The sequence below is a fragment of the Balaenoptera acutorostrata genome, chromosome 14 (assembly GCF_949987535.1).
Source record: "Balaenoptera acutorostrata chromosome 14, mBalAcu1.1, whole genome shotgun sequence".
NCBI classification, from domain to species: domain Eukaryota; kingdom Metazoa; phylum Chordata; class Mammalia; order Artiodactyla; family Balaenopteridae; genus Balaenoptera; species Balaenoptera acutorostrata.
This window is the reverse complement of record NC_080077.1, coordinates 79,023,267-79,043,649: the sequence shown is the minus strand read 5'-3', so window position 1 is coordinate 79,043,649 and position 20,383 is coordinate 79,023,267. Positions and strand designations below refer to the sequence as shown.

Below are 20,383 nucleotides of genomic sequence, written 5' to 3'. Positions count from 1 at the left end.
TTACTACATAGAAGTCACTTTATTATGATTATCAATCAAGTAGTGTCACTTTTATGAAATTTTTCACAAGCCATTATATTTTACAAATGACCGTTTTTTGTCAAATAGTTTTTTTTTTGCAAAATAATTCTGGCCACACACTATTAATTGTATTGCTTTATGATTTATTACTAGAGGTTTTTATAATTGATTTTTTTTTTTAATTTAAAAATGCTGAAACAGTAGAAACACATGCCTTCCTTTTTGTTTTCTTTGTTGAAAGGCAGCCCTGATATACAGGAAGTAGACAAAAAAAGTATGCCTAGATACACAACAGCAGCATGTGAGGACCGGAGCGCTTTTGCCTTCATACAGTAGTTAGAGGAGTGGAAACACTGCACGAGTTGTATGTGGTATTAAACCACTGCAATTCAAATACTCAGCAAAATATGCTAAATATCTATACAAGAAACAAAATGTGGAGGGAAAAGGGCTTAACCCAAATAAATACCTAACATACCATAACTTGATAAAAGGCAAGAATACCTGTTGCTTTGGTTTTAATTTTAAAATGGATATATTTGAATCAAATTCTGTTGCACTGGAGGACTGCTGATGAAATACAATAACACAATATAAATATTTATTTATAATTTCTTCACATGGTTTTCCAAACATTTTTCTTCTCTATATTGTCTTTTCATACTTGTGAGTTTCTCACCAAAGTTTCACTATTAAAAGTATTTTAAAAACTAAACTAGTTATCACAATATACAGGTATTGTAATACGCACATCAATTTTCTTTTAAATTTAGTATCTCAATAGAAGTATGGAATAAATAACAACTCTTTTTTGAAACTTAAAGTGGAAACAATGTCTGAACCGTTTCTTAAATGGATTTCCTTTGTGATATGCAGGGGACCTGTGTCAAGAACTCCCCAGGTCTTTAACAGCCATAAAATGAAGAGACTGATAATTACCATATTGAAATAAGATCGAATTTTGACGCCTCTTGCCAGATCCCACACTATCACATTTCCATCATGACCAGCAGAAAAGAGAACTCTTGGATCGAACGGGTGTGGCTCAAGAACAAATACCTCATCTTCATGACCCTGAAATATTTTTTAAGTGGCAAAGCATTACGAATATTAAAAGATAAAAAGAAAACTCAAACACCAACAGGACAACATTTCTAAAATATGAGTTTTAAGAGTTATTAAAGTGGTAAAAATCTTCAAATTTATCGATGTATAATAACAAAGCTGAGCTAGTATCACTGTCCAGGGATTTGCTATCATTTGGTGAAACCTGAGAATATTATTTACTGATCCAGCCCTACATACTAAAAAATAGCAAGATCTATATTTCTAAGCCAAACCTGTTTAAGTGCATTTTAAAATTATTTCCATTCTCCCACAAAGACCTGTTACCCAGCCAGCAAGTAAGAGATCTCAGATAATATAAAAGACTTTATTTCTTAATGAAAATATTCTATTCTACAATCAGCTTCAGTTTATACCAAATAAAAATTAGTCTTTTTTTCTCACCATCAGGACATGAATTAGTTGACCGGTGTAAGAATTCCAAACTTTCAGAGTCATGTTATTAACTGCAGTTATAACTGTATTGTCATGCCGATCCCATGCTACCATAGTCACTTTCATTTTTGTGATTTTATCTTCTATCCCTTGAAGGTTTTGGCTGAAAGTGATGGAGGCAGTATTTGTTTACACTGATATTATTTATTAAAATACCAATATGACAAAAACCTAAATGTATTTTCTTATAGGTTACATTTATTAACATGGATAACTAACTATTGTTTAACACGGTAATTAAGAATAGTTTGAACCAACAAAGAACCATGGCAAAAATCAGTGCACGGAGTCAGCAGAATCAGGATTCCAGCACTCCTAAGTCCTTAGTCATAGACGACCTTGAGTAAGTATTACTGGCTTTAACTCGTTCTGGACCCAGGAACTCTGTGCCATGCTGCTCACTCGCCATCTTTCACTGTTGCTGTCATTCCCTGCTAACTACTCTGCTCTCCCTTCCGAGACTACTACACGCAAATACAAACAGAGAAAAATGATAAAATATTAAAACCAAAATAACAGTTACAACGTGTAGTATAACTTCTCTTGGCTGGAGACAACCAGTGGATATACCACATCATCCCTGTGTCAGACGGAACATTATAATATGTTCTGCTTTCTGAAAAAACTAGTAAAACTTGCAGCTATTCTTACAGTACTATCATCCTCCTCTTAACAAAACTGAACCGAAAGGAATCATTAATGCAGCAGGTCTTCTCAAACAGGGCAAAAATTCATTTTATAAAAATCAACATCTTCATCTCCAAAAGCACCTCTAGTTATTACAGAAAAGTGATCATTTTAACATGGTTTATGATACATGCATTTATAGGCTGAGAGTCACACCAACCTGTAATATAGCTTTACAACTTTAAATGTTCTAGCTATATCTACGTAATATTTCAAATTTGATCTCTTACCCTGCTGGACGAGTAGCCATATCCAGCAAAATACTCTTCCATTCTCTTCGTTTAAATTGCCAAATACGTGCTGTCCCATCACGACTGCCACTTACAAACCTGCAAAGGAGCCCACCCCACAAAGAAAAAAATCATATGTGCTCTACCAAAATGCACTTTCCAAGAGAGTTATGTTTTTAAAAATGCTAAAAAAGACAGTATTCATCTTTACTTACACAGCATTCTAATATAATAGAGATTACTCTATCTGATATTCTCTGCGAATCTAAGAATTTCTGAAACTTCATGGGCTTTAAAAATTTTAAATACATATACACATTCTAATGTGCACGGCTAGGTCTCACAAATAACATTCAAAAGTGATTCAAGGCCACTATTTACTACCTTAGAAAGAGAATTGATATTTTCCAATGGAAAAACACAGATTTTCCTTTCAACATTAAAGAACTTGACTCATTCTAATCAGGTGTAGAAATATCTTTTTTTAATTTAAAACAAGAACATGAGAAAACTTACACAACGTCATCTAAGCTTATCAATAAACAGTTCTGCCTCAAATATTACATCATGATACATTTCCAATCTCTACTAAGTTTCTTTACACTTTGATATGTATAGAAAATATGTGGGGTGGATAAAAGTCCCTATTATTAAAAAAACAGTGGCCAAATAAACTAACATTATTACAGATAAAACATAAAGACGTGTTCACAGGCATGTGAAGGCTATATTGACTTTTCATTATAACTAGTCAAGACCTTTATTTTAGGTGGCTAATTAATATACAAATCTAACTAAAACCTGACCATAAGAATTGTCTTTATTTCATAATTTAAAAACTGGAATTCAATTTGACAAACAAAAGTAATTATTTTACCTGTTACTAGTGTTGGAAAACTGGATACTGTCAACTTTGTCCTATATATAAACAGATGAACAAAAAAGAGGATCCTGAATATAAACCGTTGGACTCATTTAAATTGTACTCATCTAACTCTTTTCAGCAATACTTACAGTATGAAACTCCAATTCTGATATTTTCTCTGGCTGACCTGATCCAAAAAAATAAACCCTAATAATATGATCTGTGCTCCCTGTGGCCAGAAACATTCCACCTGAGGAATAACACCAAAAATTTATGAGTAAGACACAATGTCAGAATCTCTGGAAATTAAGTAATAAATGCAAGCAACATTATCATAATATATGTTGAATGACTAATATTTCATTCTAAAACTATTCATACTTATCCTAATGTATATAATACATCTAACCTGAAATTAAGAAAGTTTGCTAACATAAGCTTTGCCTGGGAAGAATTTTTCAATGCTTACAGAAGTTTTCTTCTAACAAATGATTTCACCAAGTAACTACATAATCACGTTAAAATTATCAGTCACCATTGCTAGAAAACATGTCTTTTAATTCTGCTGAAATCCCTCTCTTGCCTCATTTCCCATCTGTTAAAACCCTATCAAATTTTTAGGGCCCAGTGCCTTCACTACAGGCTTTACAGACTTGTAATCAAATAAGCCTGCTCTCCTCTGAACTCTCACTCAGACTTCGTCTTGTAGCAAATACATTCTACTCTGCATTACAGTTATTTGTATATGCAATTTACTCTCTCTTGGAATCAATACCCTTCCATAGTGCTGAAAACAGTGCTATATATAATTGCATCTAGAGTACTCTGAAGCATATGTAGTGCCTATAATTATGCTACTACTAGAAGTAAAACTGTCTTCATGGCAATAGCAGTGGAAATCTAGAAACTAGTATATAAAGATGTTTAGATATTAGTATGGCAAAAATAGATTCATGTCCTCAGTTTGCAATCTCTTATCTCAGGTACTACTGCTCTCCACAATTATGAAAGGAAAAGAAAAGGTAAAACCAGAAATAAACGTGGAAGGAACTGGTATTAGGAACATTAATTCGTGTTTCATTCTCTCATCAATTCGCTTAAAATCTCTGGATCATAATTTGTTTAAAAAGACTCTAATATCCATTCAAAATGCTGCTACAAAAACTCAAAACATAATTGGAATCTTAGCATTGCTATACCACTACTTTTTAAAGAGCGAATAAGAATAATCTGGAGCAAAGTAATTAATAAAGATGTACAAATATCTATCAACCTATTTTACTTAGCTAAGTGTGCCTGCAAAATCCATAAAAATATAAAACAGATTTAAAAATACTTTTCTTTCAAAGAGATAACTATTCAAAGACTTATTCTTTAACAGTCAATTTTGAAACTATTTTATCCCTCCTACCAAAGAATTATGGTCTTCTTAAAGAAAAATCTTAATCATTTATACACTCAGTCAAATGAGTATATAAGCTAAACTCGAGCAAAGTTCAAATACTTATAAACTAGTTTACGATCATCCCCTGGTATGCACATGAGAATATGATTTATATTACAACAGTAAGTATTTTCCAAAATTTTATGTGTTCCACTAGAGTATCTCCTTTAAGTGGAGAATACAACTTATACAACTTTAAGTGGAGAATTAGGAAGAAAAAAAATCTTACCAGCACTAAAAGAAGAACAGATCATTTGAACTCCAGGCCGAGGGCGCTCTGTAAATTTTGCAGGTCTCGGACTGTAATACGAAAAATAACCAATTAAAAATATCCCAAAGGGACCAGCAACACCAGAACTCAGCTGTCTCAAAAAATAACTACAGAAGGACAAAATTAAATAAGAAGCAACAGAGGGCTCCCTTCCTAAAAACAAGCTCAAAATCATTGTGTGTCATGATCAGCAGGATCTTGTGGAAACTTTAGATACAGATTTTGCAGGAGCTCCTGATTATACAACAATCCACACATGAAACAAAGCCACTGTCACACCTGGCATGTAGTTATTGGTTACACTCACTTCTAATCATCTATCCAATTTAACAGGTTCTCAGTTTCATACAGCAGAAGAGCAATGCACAAATATATAAGGAAATACAGGTCATTTGTAAACATGAACAAACTAGCAAAATAGGTGCTGTCTCATTGGCATATATACACCATCAATCAATAATCTTTTTCAATATTAGACAGTGTTAATTAAACATCTCCCTCTGTTTACTTTCTATAAAATATGCCCTTTAAGACTCCAAAAACTAAGAATCTTACATTCTAGTGAAAATCTGAAGACTATTTGACTCTCAAATCAACTATAATGCTCATTTAAAACAGTGATCTATAGAAAATAGGTCACACTCAACAATACTTACATTAATTGTATAATTATATTACAGATTATATGTTTTATATTAATGCTATTGACATTAATGCTTAGTGTTACAATCAACTATACTAAAGAAAAATTAAATTACAGATTTTACCCATGCCAGCTCCAATATATGTACAATGTATACGTAATGTTCCAATACAGTGATCATATTTAAAGCCCTTCTTAACATATATTTTGACCAAGTTTTTCTCAGAATATTAGGAGAGAGAGCTAAAAAATAGAGCCTTCAACCAGAGTGCACTGCATAACTTTCACAATCCACAACTATTGAACACAGAACGGTTTCAGTCTTGTGGTCATTTAGGGAAAAAAAGTACAAAATACTTCTGATCTATCAATTATATATTCTGAACAACAGAACACAACAAAAAGTATTTTCTAAAATTTTTAAAAATAAATTTGTAAATAAATTTTGTTAACTGACATTTTAATAACTTTTCTTAATATTCACAGGCTCTGATACAGCTGAGCATAACTGACATGGAGAAAGGAAACTTACTAAAACACTCTTAAAACCTAAACATTTATTCAGAGGAAAATTAACTCTGAGTAAATTTATCTGAAACTAGAAAGGCAACTAAAAGCACTACTTCCATTAGTACCCTGTAGACTGTGGAGGTGTGTTTTTATTAAGTTTTGGCACAACTGCTCATACCTGTGCCAAACAACCAGTTAGTTAGCACTCATAAGCAGAATATGCAAATAATCATACAGATTGTCATTTCAAACGAATGTTAATATTTTTAAAGAGAAAAAAACAGATAAACAGGTACATATAATTTATTTTTAAATGTACATTTGAGGAAATATTTCGAGACTAGGCCTGGAACTCAGACTCTCTGAGTTCAGTTCCCAGTTTTGCCACTTATCTGTGTGACCTTAGGCAAGTTAACATTTCTGTACCTCAGTCTTCTAATCTGTAAAATGGGGGTAAACATGAGAACATATCTCAGAGTCCTGGAGAGAATTAGATGAGTTTAATGCACATAAAGTGCTTAGTTCTGTGCCCAGCACACTCAGTAAATTATTATTAGCATTATTAGTATTTTAATTAGGTTCAACCAGTTCAAGATGGTCCATCAAGAAATAACTGCTATTTGGTTTGGCCTAGTGGTTAAGAGGAGGTCCTGACGGTGCACTTCCAGTATTTGCCTCAGTTTTCTCTCCTATCTGTCCTGAAGATAATAATTATACCTTCCTCATAGGGGTGTCATAAGAATTAATGAGATAACAGTTATAAACTGCCTAATACTAGGCTTGACAGACTAAGTGCTTAATAAAAATTTGTAATCATTATTATCATTTGCACATTTTAGGATTCCAATTCTTTTCTCACATCTGTCTAGGCTTGGACACCTTCCTCCTACTCAGAGATCTCTTGAGCCAGTTTTCAAGTCAACCAGCCACTCAAATTACTCATCTAAGAAGCAGCGTCTTTACTAGTGGGAGTTGTTACCATACACATAAACCCTGTATAAAAGTGAATTTATTAAGAGATTTGGGTTTCCAAAACAGATTTCATTTACTGATAGAACTGATTCTTTCAATTAATGCAGACTGGGCTGCTGAAGTCACTTACCCCAGAGATTATTCAAAAGCATTACCGTTCAATACGATTTTTGCCTCTGATTAGTAATTAAGGCCACATTTTTCGGCAGTTATCAACCATGTATACATAAAGAAAGGAAAACAGGCATCTCAAAGTCTGCGTGTGAGGAAAATTGCTCTTACTTTTATGCCTGAACTCAAACTGAAAGTTTTCATGGGACAATTATAGTAACAAATAGAAAAGAATATTACTTATAAGTGACTAGAAAAAACTTTTATGTCCAAAAATAGGAAAATCACTAAGCAAAGTATGGAACAGCTCAATGGAATATAATGCAGCTATTAAAATTATGTGAAAAAAATTGTTAGGGTAGTGGGTTTATGGGTGAATCTACATAAAGGTTCTGAAAAAAATCATTTATATGGACTACATCACTTCTCACTTCCAAATAAATATTACTGTACTTAGCAATGTAATCCTCTAGAAGCACAAAGTGAGAGCTTAATTTTGTAAACACATTTTTTGTTCCTATGTTGATTCGAAAATTGCTGATCACTTTTTCTTCAAAAACAAGATAGGAAAAGACGAAGGTATCAAAATCAGATCCATAAGGAGGTAAAGAATACTCAAAGGAGAAAACAATTAACTACTGCTATTGTCCATACACATGAGTGAAACATTTCATTTCAACTTTTATCTAAATGCCTACAGAAAGCCTTTACTATTCTAAATATTAAGAATGCAACTAAAGTGAAATCAGCTTGCTTCCTCCCAAGAGCCAAGTCTTTGATCACAATCCCTTCTGCAGAAGAACTACAGTTTGCTGTATTATGCTACCCATGCTGCCACAGCCCCCTAAATGCCCTGTCATAAGAGGCACCATTCAGGAATGTTCACACATATGAGGTTTATCTAAACATTACTGTTTCGAAATAACAAAGACATACACAAATTATTTTATTAAATAACTCAATTTGGGTTGATAATTTATAAACAGATGTCAGAGACAATTATTGAGATATATCTAATCTGAATGACTTTTTACCCTGAGAGCTCAGAGGTGGCCATTTCAACACTATGGAATCACCGTATGCACTACCTCCCCATTCACCGATTGTCCATGGGGTAAATACAGCACTTCTCCCACTATATCCACTTGAGAGGTGGCATGACACAGCACAGAACCAGAGGGCGGGGAAGGAAATGTTACAGTCCTGGCCTTGCCATTTTTAAAAATTTTTAACTGTGGGAAAGTTGTTTAACTTTCCTTTGCCTCAGTGTCCTTAATCTAAACATAATATTGTCCAGACAACTTATTTTGATAAACCAAGATATTATTATAGGTGAAAGCACAAATGCAAAATGCTATTATGGGGCAGAGGTAAAGGTGCATCTATCTACCTTGATGTAGTTTAGTGAAAATTTAATGATTCCATTTTCCTAAATTTCCCTAGATCTACAATAAAATCCAGTCTATAGATGCGATAACAGAAATAATTACAATTCTTCTAAAGAACTAGGAACTCTGAAGATTATGTTCTCAGTACCAAAAGGAGTTACTGATATGTAACTGCAGCATACAAAAAAGAAGTGGTAATAAGACAGGTATATTCTGAAAGAGCTAGGGCTAGGAAAAAAGATAAGAGAAAAAAGAAATAAACATGTTAACAAAAATCTTTCTTTAAAGCATGAAAACAAAAAGAAAAGCATAAAAATGAAAGAGGTCAGTGAAGAGACAAAATGAATTTGTTACTTACTCAAGGAGAAAAAAAAGTAAAATTATTCCTATTGTTGACTACTTCATACTTTTGTGATTTCAACCATTAAATTATACACATTAATTCTATGAAATAGAAGAGCAACTGACTTTATTTTAAGGGTTCCAGCATCCCACAGCCAAAAACAAATAGTGCCATCTGCCCCAGTAGAAGATAGATATCTCTTTGAGCCACTGCACAATGGTGAGAACTGAAAAACAAAGAAAAAAAAATTTTTACAAGAAGAGTAACACAGTCCAAATAATAAACCCATCTTTACCATACAAACAGCAACTAACACTAACAGTTAGAGAATACTCAGGATTGATGAAGGTCATGGTTACCATGTTATTTAGTCCATGTATTTATAAAGAAAAGAAAAATACTCCTTTTTTCATTTTAGTTGGCTTTATACAATAGATTATAAAAGTGACTTCTTAAAATTTACTTTAAATTATAACCAATGAGGATTTTGCAGAGATTAAAACGATTACCTGTAGTGACGTTATAGATGCACTGTGGCCCTGAAGAACAGCCAAAGGCGCACATGTTCGCAGACACCAGACTCGGATCATTTTATCACAACTTCCAGCTGCTATCATGGTATTCTCATAGTTTACAGCCATGTCTGATATTTCAGCAGCATGGCCTCTTAGAGTAGCTAATAATCTCCCATCATCTGTTGCCCAGATTTTCACAAGACAGTCATCAGAACCCTTAAAATAAAAATGGATATTAATAGAATTAACTCTGTAAATTTTAACTGGAAATCTTAACACAGATTAAAAAAAATCATATCTGTTACATCCACTTCCCAACAATTATAATTTTAAGTACTAAAAAGTGTTAAATACTTGTGTTACGAATTTTCCTCTACATAAGGCTCTTTATTTTATTAAATTATTCACTTATAAAGAATACTCGTGTGCCCATCATCTAACAGGAAAAGTAGGATGTTAGCAATAGCTAACATTTACCTGTGGTCCCCTACCCACTACCTATATGGTAGCCTCTATATGGAACCTTGTAAAAGAATCTGAACATCTAAAATAACAAAATTATAACTGCAAAACAAATGTAATACACAATAGTGACTAATCCTATCTATGTTAATATAAAAATGAAAGGAAGCTTATTTGACGCTTTTTCTCCTAAGAAGCCAAAATCTATAATACATGTGAGTTTCCCATCATTGATCTTCAGCTAAATACATTACATATAAAATCAGCCATCAGTTATAAGAAAAAAATTAATTTTATCTGTATGAAGTCAATAAAAATATATATATTACTTGTTTGCTGCAGCAGCATAAGCTCACGGAGAAAATGTAAAGAATACAGAGTTTCCTATGAATTCCTATATTTACAAATAAACATTTCAACTTCACTTAGCCAAAGCAGCAGTAAGACCTTCTAGACCTTTTTTTTCTTTTCTAATTTTCCTTATTCATCCTATAGCTCAAAGTTCACTCTTTTACCAACCTCTCCCTATTTTCCCCTAGTTTTTATATTAAAAAGTTTTAAACACACAAAGAGTAGAGAATATTACCAATAATCTCATATATCCATTCCCCAGATTCAAAATTTATCAAAAGATTGCAAAGGTTGTAGGTTAGAATTCTTTACAATCTTCCAATCTAATTTGTTAAAAAATACACACACAAATTTTATCTGATATTAGAAAGTACTTAGAGGATCTACAAAAGCAAGTGACGCAGATAAGTATCCACTTCATACTGATGACAGACATGACATATAAATGATCACAAACACAGTATTAACAGAATATGTTAAATGCTGTATCTTAAATCAGACTCTGCCAACACTACCTAGAGCACTCTCAATTAACTACAAAACCAGTTCTGACTGACCTTTGAAGCAAATTAAATGGGTCACCAACCACTGAAGACTAGTAATAAAACTTAACTTTGGTGAATTATTCACATTAAAATCTGGTATTCCCATCACGTTCACTTAATCTCAGGCTCTTCATCTATAAAATAAGGAAGTTAAACTGGATGATCTCCAAGGTTCCCTTTTAAAATTCAGTGATTCATGCATTCATTTATCCATTTGCCTTGCGATTAAATATGTGCCCAACACTGGAGATTCAAGGGTGATGAATAAAGACATAGTATTCCTGTCCTTATGAAGCAAGACAGAAGAATATAAATGCAATAACATGTCCTAAGTCCCATACTGTTAATCAGTAGAGATCTAAAAGGAGAGCAGTCTGTTTTTCCTCAAATGTGGAGAGGTAGAATCTGGAAATGAATCCAGAAGCAGTGATGCTTGGACAGTCAATACAATGTAGCAGCTTAAGAGCACAGACTCTAGAGGTCAAGAAAAAAATGGTTAAAAGATCAATAAAAGAATTTAAAATTACATCAAAAATGTCTCTCTAACACAAGTCAGTAAAAGAGAAGCAGAAGAACAAGAAAGAGATGGGACAAATAGAAACTATTAGTAAAAAGGCAGAAGTAAATCCAACCGTATCTAGAATTCCATTAAGCGAGAGAATGGGACCTGGTGCAACCTCTTTCTACACGTTTGACCTCGGAAGAGTTGCATGTACCTTCTTTGCCTCATTCTTCTAATCTACACCTACCTCATACGGTTGTTGCAAAAAATAAATGAGTAAATGAAGGTGGAGTGCCTGGCACAGAGTAAAAGCTATATATATACATATTTATATATATATATGGACTATCTACTATTACTGCTTTTGTTGCTGGTAGTATTCTTATTCTAATAATATTCTTATTATTTTAAAAAGAACAAATATTCCATATGGCAACTAGAGAGAAAAGTATGACCAAAGGCATGAAAATGTGAGAAGTTCAGGGAACTGCAAGTAGTCTGTAAGCTAACTTGAAGTGTGAGGTGAAGGCAAGAGGATGAAGTCAGGGAAAAACTGTGAAGGACCTTTTATGGGATACTAAGGAATATGGTATGTAATGGGGATCACTTAAGGTGATCAAGCAGGTGAATATCAGGATCAGATTTGTTTTCCAAAGATCATCTTGGCATCAGTATGAATTAGGCAAGAAAGTAGGAGGCCCATTGAAAGTTGTTAACTTAGTACAGGCAGGAGAGAATGGTAATATTGTTATTAGAGAAGAGAAGGATTAGAAGAGATGGCTACAATAGGTATTTGGGGGAAAAAAAGGATGAGGACTACATCCCTGCCAACTGTGGGAAATGAAGAAGGAGCCTGTGTGTAGACTGTGATTTCCAGAAAGCTGGTCTACAATACCAGCTGGCACAAAGAAGTGCACTAGGTACCTGTTGGACAACCAAAAAAGGCTTTAAAACATTTATTCAACTCTCAATTTCTCTAAATTCCACAAATTAAGTCAATTTATTCACTTAATTTGCTTACCTTCTAAAAACTAAGGCAGTATTTGCCTCTGACCTACATTCACAACAAAAATAAAATTTTAAGTATGCTAATACAGGCAGAATATGTGAAAAGAGTAAAATCATGTCATCTCATTATTTCTTATGTATCTGAATTAAGAGTCTGCTGTATATCCTACTATAGAAGGTGTATCACATATTTTCCATGTTAACAGAAAAAAACAAAAACAAAAAACAAAACCCATACATCTTTTTGACCAAAATGCCAGCTTTTAATGAAAAGGACAGGGGTAACCTGTTATCTAAACTCAGCTTCCAGTGACTTTTCACTAATTAAAATTGAACAAAAAGTCCCCACTATATTCCTACTGAGTTTATTAAGTTCACTAATTTAATATTACTTTATAATTCTGCTTTATTTAGACAAGTACTAAAAAACCCCCGCAAAACCAAAAACCAAAACTTTTTTTTGTATTAAAAAAAACCACTGTACACAATTCCCCCTATAGTGTGTAGTATCCCCACTAACCTTTCTTTTCTTCCATTAAATTGCAGGAGAGAAATTTTTCATCGTATTTTCACTCTCTTCACTATCCTCTTCTATGATATAAAGTAGTATACTGTCCCCAACCCTTATCCCTGCTCACAGAACTCCTGGCAGAATTTCAAACAAAACCCTAAAGCATCCTCAGGCAATTTCTATTTCATCATTCATTACTTGTGATCATTCATCTATTTTTATGGAAATGTGAAACTAAATATGATTTGACAAATTCAACTAAGTTCTTTTAAAATGACTATCAGAGATACAAGTATACATAAATAATTGTTTGAAAAGGACTGCAGACAAGAAGAAGAATCAAATTTACTGGGAAAACTTTTTTTTTTTAATTTTTATTTATTTATTTATGGCTGTGTTGGGTCTTCGTTTCTGTGCGAGGGCTTTCTCTAGTTGTGGCAAGCGGGGGCCACTCTTCATCGCGGTGCGCGGGCCTCTCACTGTCACGGAGCACAGGCTCCAGACGCGCAGGCTCGGTAGTTGTGGCTCACGGGCTTAGTTGCTCCGCGGCATGTGGGATCTTCCCAGACCAGGGCTCGAACCCGCGTTCCCTGCATTGGCAGGCAGATTCTCAACCACTGCGCCACCAGGGAAGCCCGGAAAACATTTTTTAAAGCACCATAAATGTGTTTAAGTTGAATGTGGAAGGATGAACTAAACTTTGATAAAACTACTCTTTTTAAAAGGACCAAAATGCAGAGAATTTGAACAAATGATCTTTCTTTCCAGAGCCTACCTCAAATGTTAGTAAAGTCAATAATAAACCAAAGAGTAGAACATTTTTAGTTTTCAATCAAAACTTTAAAGAGAGTATTGGACATTAAAGCAAAAGTAATGTTATTTAAATGGTGAAAAGAAAGAGATGGACCACACAGGCACAGGGGTCAGCCTTGGTAGGAGGGACACATAGGCTCCTAGGCTGCATGAAGGGGGAAGAGGTATGGTGGAGACAGCAATTTTAAAGCAAGCAGCAGAGAAATTAGATGATTCTAACCTTAGCAAGTTAAGACAAATATCTGAAGATCATTTCCTTCAAGTGGAGAAGGGGGAAACAAAGAAGGAACCAAAAAAAGGTGAGCAAAGTTTGAAAATGTGGTGGAATTTTAAGAGCAATAAGAAAAAGGGAAAAAACCTGAAAGCAACAGTGAACTTCCTGCTAAAATTAGATAGCATGATTTTAGAAAAAAATCTCAATTGACAAGTTTTTTAAGCAAGGTTCTAATGCCTAGGGGAAAACGAAGTATTCATTTATTTTCAGTAACATCTAGATGTTGCTGCTAGGACTGGGGATTTGGTAAGGTGAGAAAAGTTGGGAGTACGAAGTATAACTGGGAAACTAGAAACAAAAATTAAGCTGGAAAGGTTTTATCTGAGGAAGGTAATAGAAGGTAGGGGTTTTAAATGCCTGTTAGGGAGTTTCAGTTTAACCTGGTGAGGAAGCTACTGAAGAATTTTAAGCAGACAAGGCATAGTCACTCTAATATTTTAACCACGATAAGTTTTAAGAAATACACGAACTGGTGAAAATTGAAGATGCTTTTATGGAATTCATTTTTTAATCAAATTATAATATTAACTAGTGGTTAATGCCAAGCAAATATAAGACAGTAGTGGATCATTAGTTTCACTTTTCAATAATGTAAAATTGTCATAATTACCATGAAAGAGTACTCATTAATATGTTATCATTTGTCTGTTTACATCAAACCTAGTATAAAGATAACAAAAAGAACAAGTAGCTTTAGCTTACATAAATCCCCAAACAAATGAGATATACCAAATTTACATTGCTTTCTCTTAAATGTCAAGACATCTCATCAATGCAAAGATAAAGCCAAGAAAGCTGAAAGAGCACCTTATCTCTATCCTGAATAAACAACAGTGTAGGTATTATTTGTGAAAAGGCTTGATAAAGGGTGGAACTTAAAACAAAATTTAGATTTGCCTAAACTTACGAATTTAAAGTACCCTATGAATTTTCTTATTCCACAGCCACACCTAAAGCCACACACACAAAATGATTAAGGCAAGTGCCTTTAAAACTATCAACATACTCTGTAGCTTAGGACAAGAGGAAGGAAACTGAATCAGACATTTACTCTGGAATCATTATTTCTTTAATACTTTTAAGTAGACTGGTGGCACTAATGACATTTCCTTCCAGCGTACAACTAGATCTCTTACACTGCAGGTAATTCTCATTTTATGTCTATCTAAAACAGGTTCCTATTTTGTGAATCCCTTTTGGAAACGCAAAGTTTCTTCAAAATAAAAAGCGTGAGAGGCAAATTTCAGATAAATAAAAACAAACGCTGACATTCTCTATAGTTAAGCCCAGGCAATAAATGTATTGTACACATTTGCTTTTGGTATTCTGGTAAAGGAAGTTTTCGACAGGTCTCTGTGACATGGCTTTCTACTTTGTCATGCATTTGGGTATTAAAATGTTCCTTAAAATCTACAAAAAACGTCCTACTTATTGATATGAAAATTTTATGAAACAACTTCAGACACAGGGCCTTCTTCAATCACTTAAATTCTATGTAAAAACTAAAGCAGGACCTAAGGTCAAATTTAAAGTTTCTGGAAGACAAGTTTTAAAGAGCTATTTATTTATTTATTTAAACTAAAGCTAGAAGATTAGAGGTAACAACTATGTGAACCATTCAATGATGAAGAAAACTACTCTACAGGATGGAACAGTAAGTGACAAAGAATTGTGGACTTCTGTGAGCAGAAAACCGCACACGTCTGGAAACAGTACAGCAGGTTGATTCTGCTCAGACGACCTTAAAATTAAAAAGTAGATCTGTAAACCTTTCCCTGCTAAAAGAGAAGCATCAATTGAAGAGACCAACCAAAGATTACTACTTTGACACAAAGATAAACTAGGTGATTTTTAATCTTATAGTGTCTTGGAGAATTTGGCAGTCCTTGGCAGAATCAACAAAGAGAATTCTCATTTCTCTCGCTACTGCTGCACAGCTTATGAGTCAGATTTCACCTCTTGATGTCATTAGAACAAACAGAATTAAATGTTAAAAACACCATGTATATGGTTATGCATACTATAATGTCATTTTCTTTTCAGGCTAAAAAGTAGCCTATTCAGGCAGCTAAAAATTGCTTGTAATTTAGATTTAGTTCAATGTTTTTTTCAAGACGAGGCTATTGATTTTCTTTCTTACCAATCTATCAGACCCCTATTTCATTTCCCTTACAAATTACCCTAAACTTCAGTGTCAATCATTTCAACACACGCCAAATTTTCTCACTCCCTTGTCCACCTAACCCACCAATGACTAAACTTGTATCAATGTAATCATCACTTGCTCTTATCCTGCTCCCAGATGCCAAGTACCATTATGGAAAAGAAGACAAGGACACTAAATCTGCAACACTGCAAATTCATAACTCCTGTTCATTTGGAAGGCTAAGGCTAATCAGCAATCCTCTTCCCCCCATTCATCACTCTTTCCTTATTACCAGGTTTGATCACTCACCTCTAGAACCCAGTCCCACCCCCTAACCAAGACTCTTATCAGATAAAATATTTCACCTTGAAAAGCAGAATCTGTTCATTGTAAAACCTAATTATCTATCTTTCTAAATAGTCCAAATAAACTGCTCTTTATCTATTTATTCATTTATCTATCCTCCATAAAGACCACTGTACATCAATTATCTCCTCTCATATCTGCGCTCCTAGTTCCTTACCCTTGACCCAGTTTTTCAAAACTTTACCTTCCTATAAATCACTGTACTCTAGCTCTCCTTTCCATTACTACCAAACTTACTGAATATACAGTATCATCCCTACGCTACCCCCCCCATGTACTTTTAAAAAGTAATTTTGCATTTCAAATTTACAGAAGTTTCAAGAGCAGTACCAATGTCTTCCATCACTCAGATTCATCAACTATTAACAATTCACTGCATCAGCTCCATCACCACCTTTCTTTCCTTTCTCTCCATATAACACACACACACACACACACCCGCCCATTAGTGTTTTTCTGCACCATTTAATAGTAGGCTGCAGACTTGACGTCCTGTCACTTCTAAATATCCCAGTGTGCATTCCTCTAAAACAAAGACACACGTCTACCTAAGTTGGGAAATCAATATTGATAAAACTGCCATCCAACCCACAGGCCCCATTCAAATTTTGTCAACTATCCTGATAACGTTCCCTTTTCCTTTTTGGCCTAGGACCCCATACAGCAACATGTTAAATTTTAGTTGTATTGTCATTTCAGTCTCTTCAATCTGGAGTATTTCCTGAGGCTTTCTCTGTGTTTCATGTCCTCAGAAGTTTATAAAGAATACACACCTTACATCTATAGGATGACCCTGAACCTCAGTCTGTCTAATGTTCATTAATGACCAGACACAGATCATACTGTCCTGGTAGGAATCCCACAGACAAGATGTTGTGTTTTCCTCAGTGTACCACTTCAGAGGATACACAATGTCAACCCATCCCACCACTAGTAAAGTTAATAACTTTGTCTTGTTAATGTTTCCCATGTTTCTCCCCTGGAAAGTTGCACTTTTTCCCCTTTTAATTAATTAACTTGGTATCTTGGGGGAACATATACAAGATTATGCTAAGATCTTTAAACCAGCATCTACCAGTCTTAGCCTCCAGCAACAACACACAAATGAATCAACCACCACTATGATAGTTGCCAAACCACCATTCTTTCTACAATTATCAGTTGGCATTCCACTGTAAATAGGAGTTTTCCCTTCTTTCTCACTTAATTATTTATTTACTTATTTACATCAGTATAACTCACGGATGCCTACTTTAATCAGTGGTCATAACTCAGTCAAGGTCCTATCCGTCCTCATGGAGCTTATTAGTAAGAAAATGCAATAAAAGCTAATTTTTAAAAATAAGAGTTTCAGACAGTGACAGATAGTATAAGAAAAATATAGTAAGGTAACGTGATAGACAATGATGGAGTATGAGGAAGGAAGGTAGTCAGGGAAAAGTCTCTAAGAAAGCAGTGTTTGAACAGAGCTGCCAAAAAAGGAATCAGCCACAGGAATATTTTGGAGAAGACAATTCCAGGCAAAGGGAATAGCTAGTACAAAGGCTCTAAGCCATAAATGGGCTTTGCAAGTTTGAAACACAGAAAAAGACCAGTGTAAATGAAGCACAGTAGAAGAAGGGAATTTGTCTTACAGACATTTTTGTATATACCTTCCCTAACAGAAGTTTCTTACACGAAAGGACATTATTCACTTCTGTATCTCTAACTGACTGGTTCATTCATTCATCTTTTTGTTGTTTGCCTACTGTATGCACCAGATACTCTGTAAAGCACTACAGACCTAAAAAGGTTTAAGAAAAAGGCTTTGTTGTTAGGAAGCTCACAACTTAATAGAGACAGACATCTAAACAAATTCACTGCAACACAGAGGACAATACAATACAATAAAAGTATGTTCAGTGGTAATACACCACATTTGGAAAACAGCTTATTTTTTTAATTGTCAAGTTTTGAAAGATTAATCTATACCGTCTCTAATTCTTCAATTCCCAATCCTTCCTTTGTGCATTAGAATCTCACTTCTACCCGTAAAACTAAAATAAAACATTTTTTCTTAAGTTCATTAATAGCCTTGCCAAATCCAAAAGATGCCTTTCAGTTCTAATTTTTTTTTTTTTTTTATAAAGGTAGTCTTTTAATACTTTATTTATTTATTTTATTTATTTATTTATGACTGTGTTGGGTCTCTTAGTTTTCGTGTGAGGGCTTTCTCTAGTTGCGGCAAGTGGGGGCCACTCTTCATCGCGGTGCGGGGGCCGCTCTTCATCGCGGTGCGCGGGCCTTTTCACTATCGCGGCCCCTCCCGTTGCGGGGCACAGGCTCCAGACGCGCAGGCTCAGTAGTTGTGGCTCACGGGCCCAGTTGCTCCGTGGCATGTGGGATCTTCCCAGACCAGGGCTCGAACCCGTGTCCCCTGCATTGGCAGGCAGATTCTCAGCCACTGCGCCACCAGGGAAGCCCTCAGTTCTAATTTTACTTTAGGTTTTTCTACCTTTCGTGAAATACTAATCCTTTGGCTTTTAAGACACCACTTCTTTTTCTATTTTTCTCCCAGCCTCTTAGGCAGCTCTTTCTCAGTCTTAATTATTGACTCCTCTCCTCTTCTTTAGTTTGCTTTAAAGTTGAAGTTTCAGCCTTTGTACATTACACATATGAGGTAAAAAAATCAATTTTCATATTCAATGATTCCCCAGTTCAATCTTCTAGCCTACATCTCTCTCCTGAGCTCCCACAACCTGTTGAGCATTTCTATTTGGCAATCTATATAAGTATCTCAAATTCAACATGTCCCAACCTTCACAAACTTCTCCACTTAAATCCTTACCACAGTAAGTGACACGACTTTCTAACCAGTCACACAAGTTAAAAAACATGTCATTCCATACTATTCCCTCTCAATTCCTCCCTACATTCAAATGAAGCTTTTAAATCCTAGAGATTCTATTTTTAATCTGTTAATTCCATTCCTACTTCCACTGTGAATCTTTCATGGATCACTGCTAGAACCTTTTCACCAATACCTCCGTATAAAGACTTAGTTTCGATCCATCCTCTACAATAATGCCAAAGAGATCATTAAAAAGATAAATTCTGCTCACTCTTCTGTCTAAATCCATCACTTTTGCTCCATGCCCTCAGGAAAGACATCCCTTCATGTCACAAAAGAATCTTAATGATTTTGTCCTGCAACAATATCTCTAGCTCTTGCTTAGCAGTGGTCCATATTTATTCTTTGCCATGTCCAATAACACACGATTGCATGTTACGTTCTCCCAATGACTGTAAATGCCTTTCCCTAACTCTGGAATACCTAGCTCAGCTGAGGTGTCACTCCTCTAGGAAGTTTCTCTTACCATCTCCTACCACACACTGAACTAGGTACCTCTCTCCTATGGTACACCTCAGCATCTTGTGCTGCCTCTAGCAGGCTTATCACATTGTATCAATATTGTGTGTTAACTCTCTGCAAACTCTCCAGGGACAGATACTATGTCTGTCATTTCTATATCCTAAGCTTTTAGAACAGTGTCCACCTCCTAAAAGACTGAAGTTCATTAAAGGAGTGCATAAACTCATAGTCTTTATTATAAATTACTGAATTTATATAAACAGCTTATGCTCTTTTGCCTTAATTTGAAGAGGTACATTTTATGTTTCTGAAAAAAGAGGGGAAATCTTTTTATATGGTCCTCAACATACTTTTATGAGTGAATGGCTTACTACTGAGAGAATTCATTAACTCTGCTTTTCTTTGGTAAATATTATTTGATGCAATGATTCTGAAATCAATTTAAAAAAATTTAGAAAACTAAGAAAGAGAGAGAATTAGGGAGCAGTCTGAC

General features: G+C 34.6%; 1 protein-coding gene across 4 annotated transcripts in view; it reads right to left on the bottom strand.

The window, feature by feature from the left end:
• The window catches only part of PHIP (pleckstrin homology domain interacting protein), a 126,689-nt gene that overhangs the window by 69,263 nt on the left and 37,043 nt on the right, over positions 1 to 20,383 (bottom strand). For all 4 annotated transcript variants that reach the window (XM_057528079.1, XM_057528081.1, XM_057528078.1 and 1 more), the window contains exons 8-15: positions 9,555 to 9,776; positions 9,171 to 9,271; positions 5,037 to 5,107; positions 3,513 to 3,613; positions 3,376 to 3,416; positions 2,499 to 2,597; positions 1,531 to 1,684; positions 961 to 1,095 (exon numbers count right to left, since the gene is read on the bottom strand). In XM_057528079.1, the coding sequence (XP_057384062.1) occupies positions 961 to 1,095; positions 1,531 to 1,684; positions 2,499 to 2,597; positions 3,376 to 3,416; positions 3,513 to 3,613; positions 5,037 to 5,107; positions 9,171 to 9,271; positions 9,555 to 9,776 (924 nt within the window). The remainder of the gene's footprint in view (positions 1 to 960; positions 1,096 to 1,530; positions 1,685 to 2,498; positions 2,598 to 3,375; positions 3,417 to 3,512; positions 3,614 to 5,036; positions 5,108 to 9,170; positions 9,272 to 9,554; positions 9,777 to 20,383) is intronic.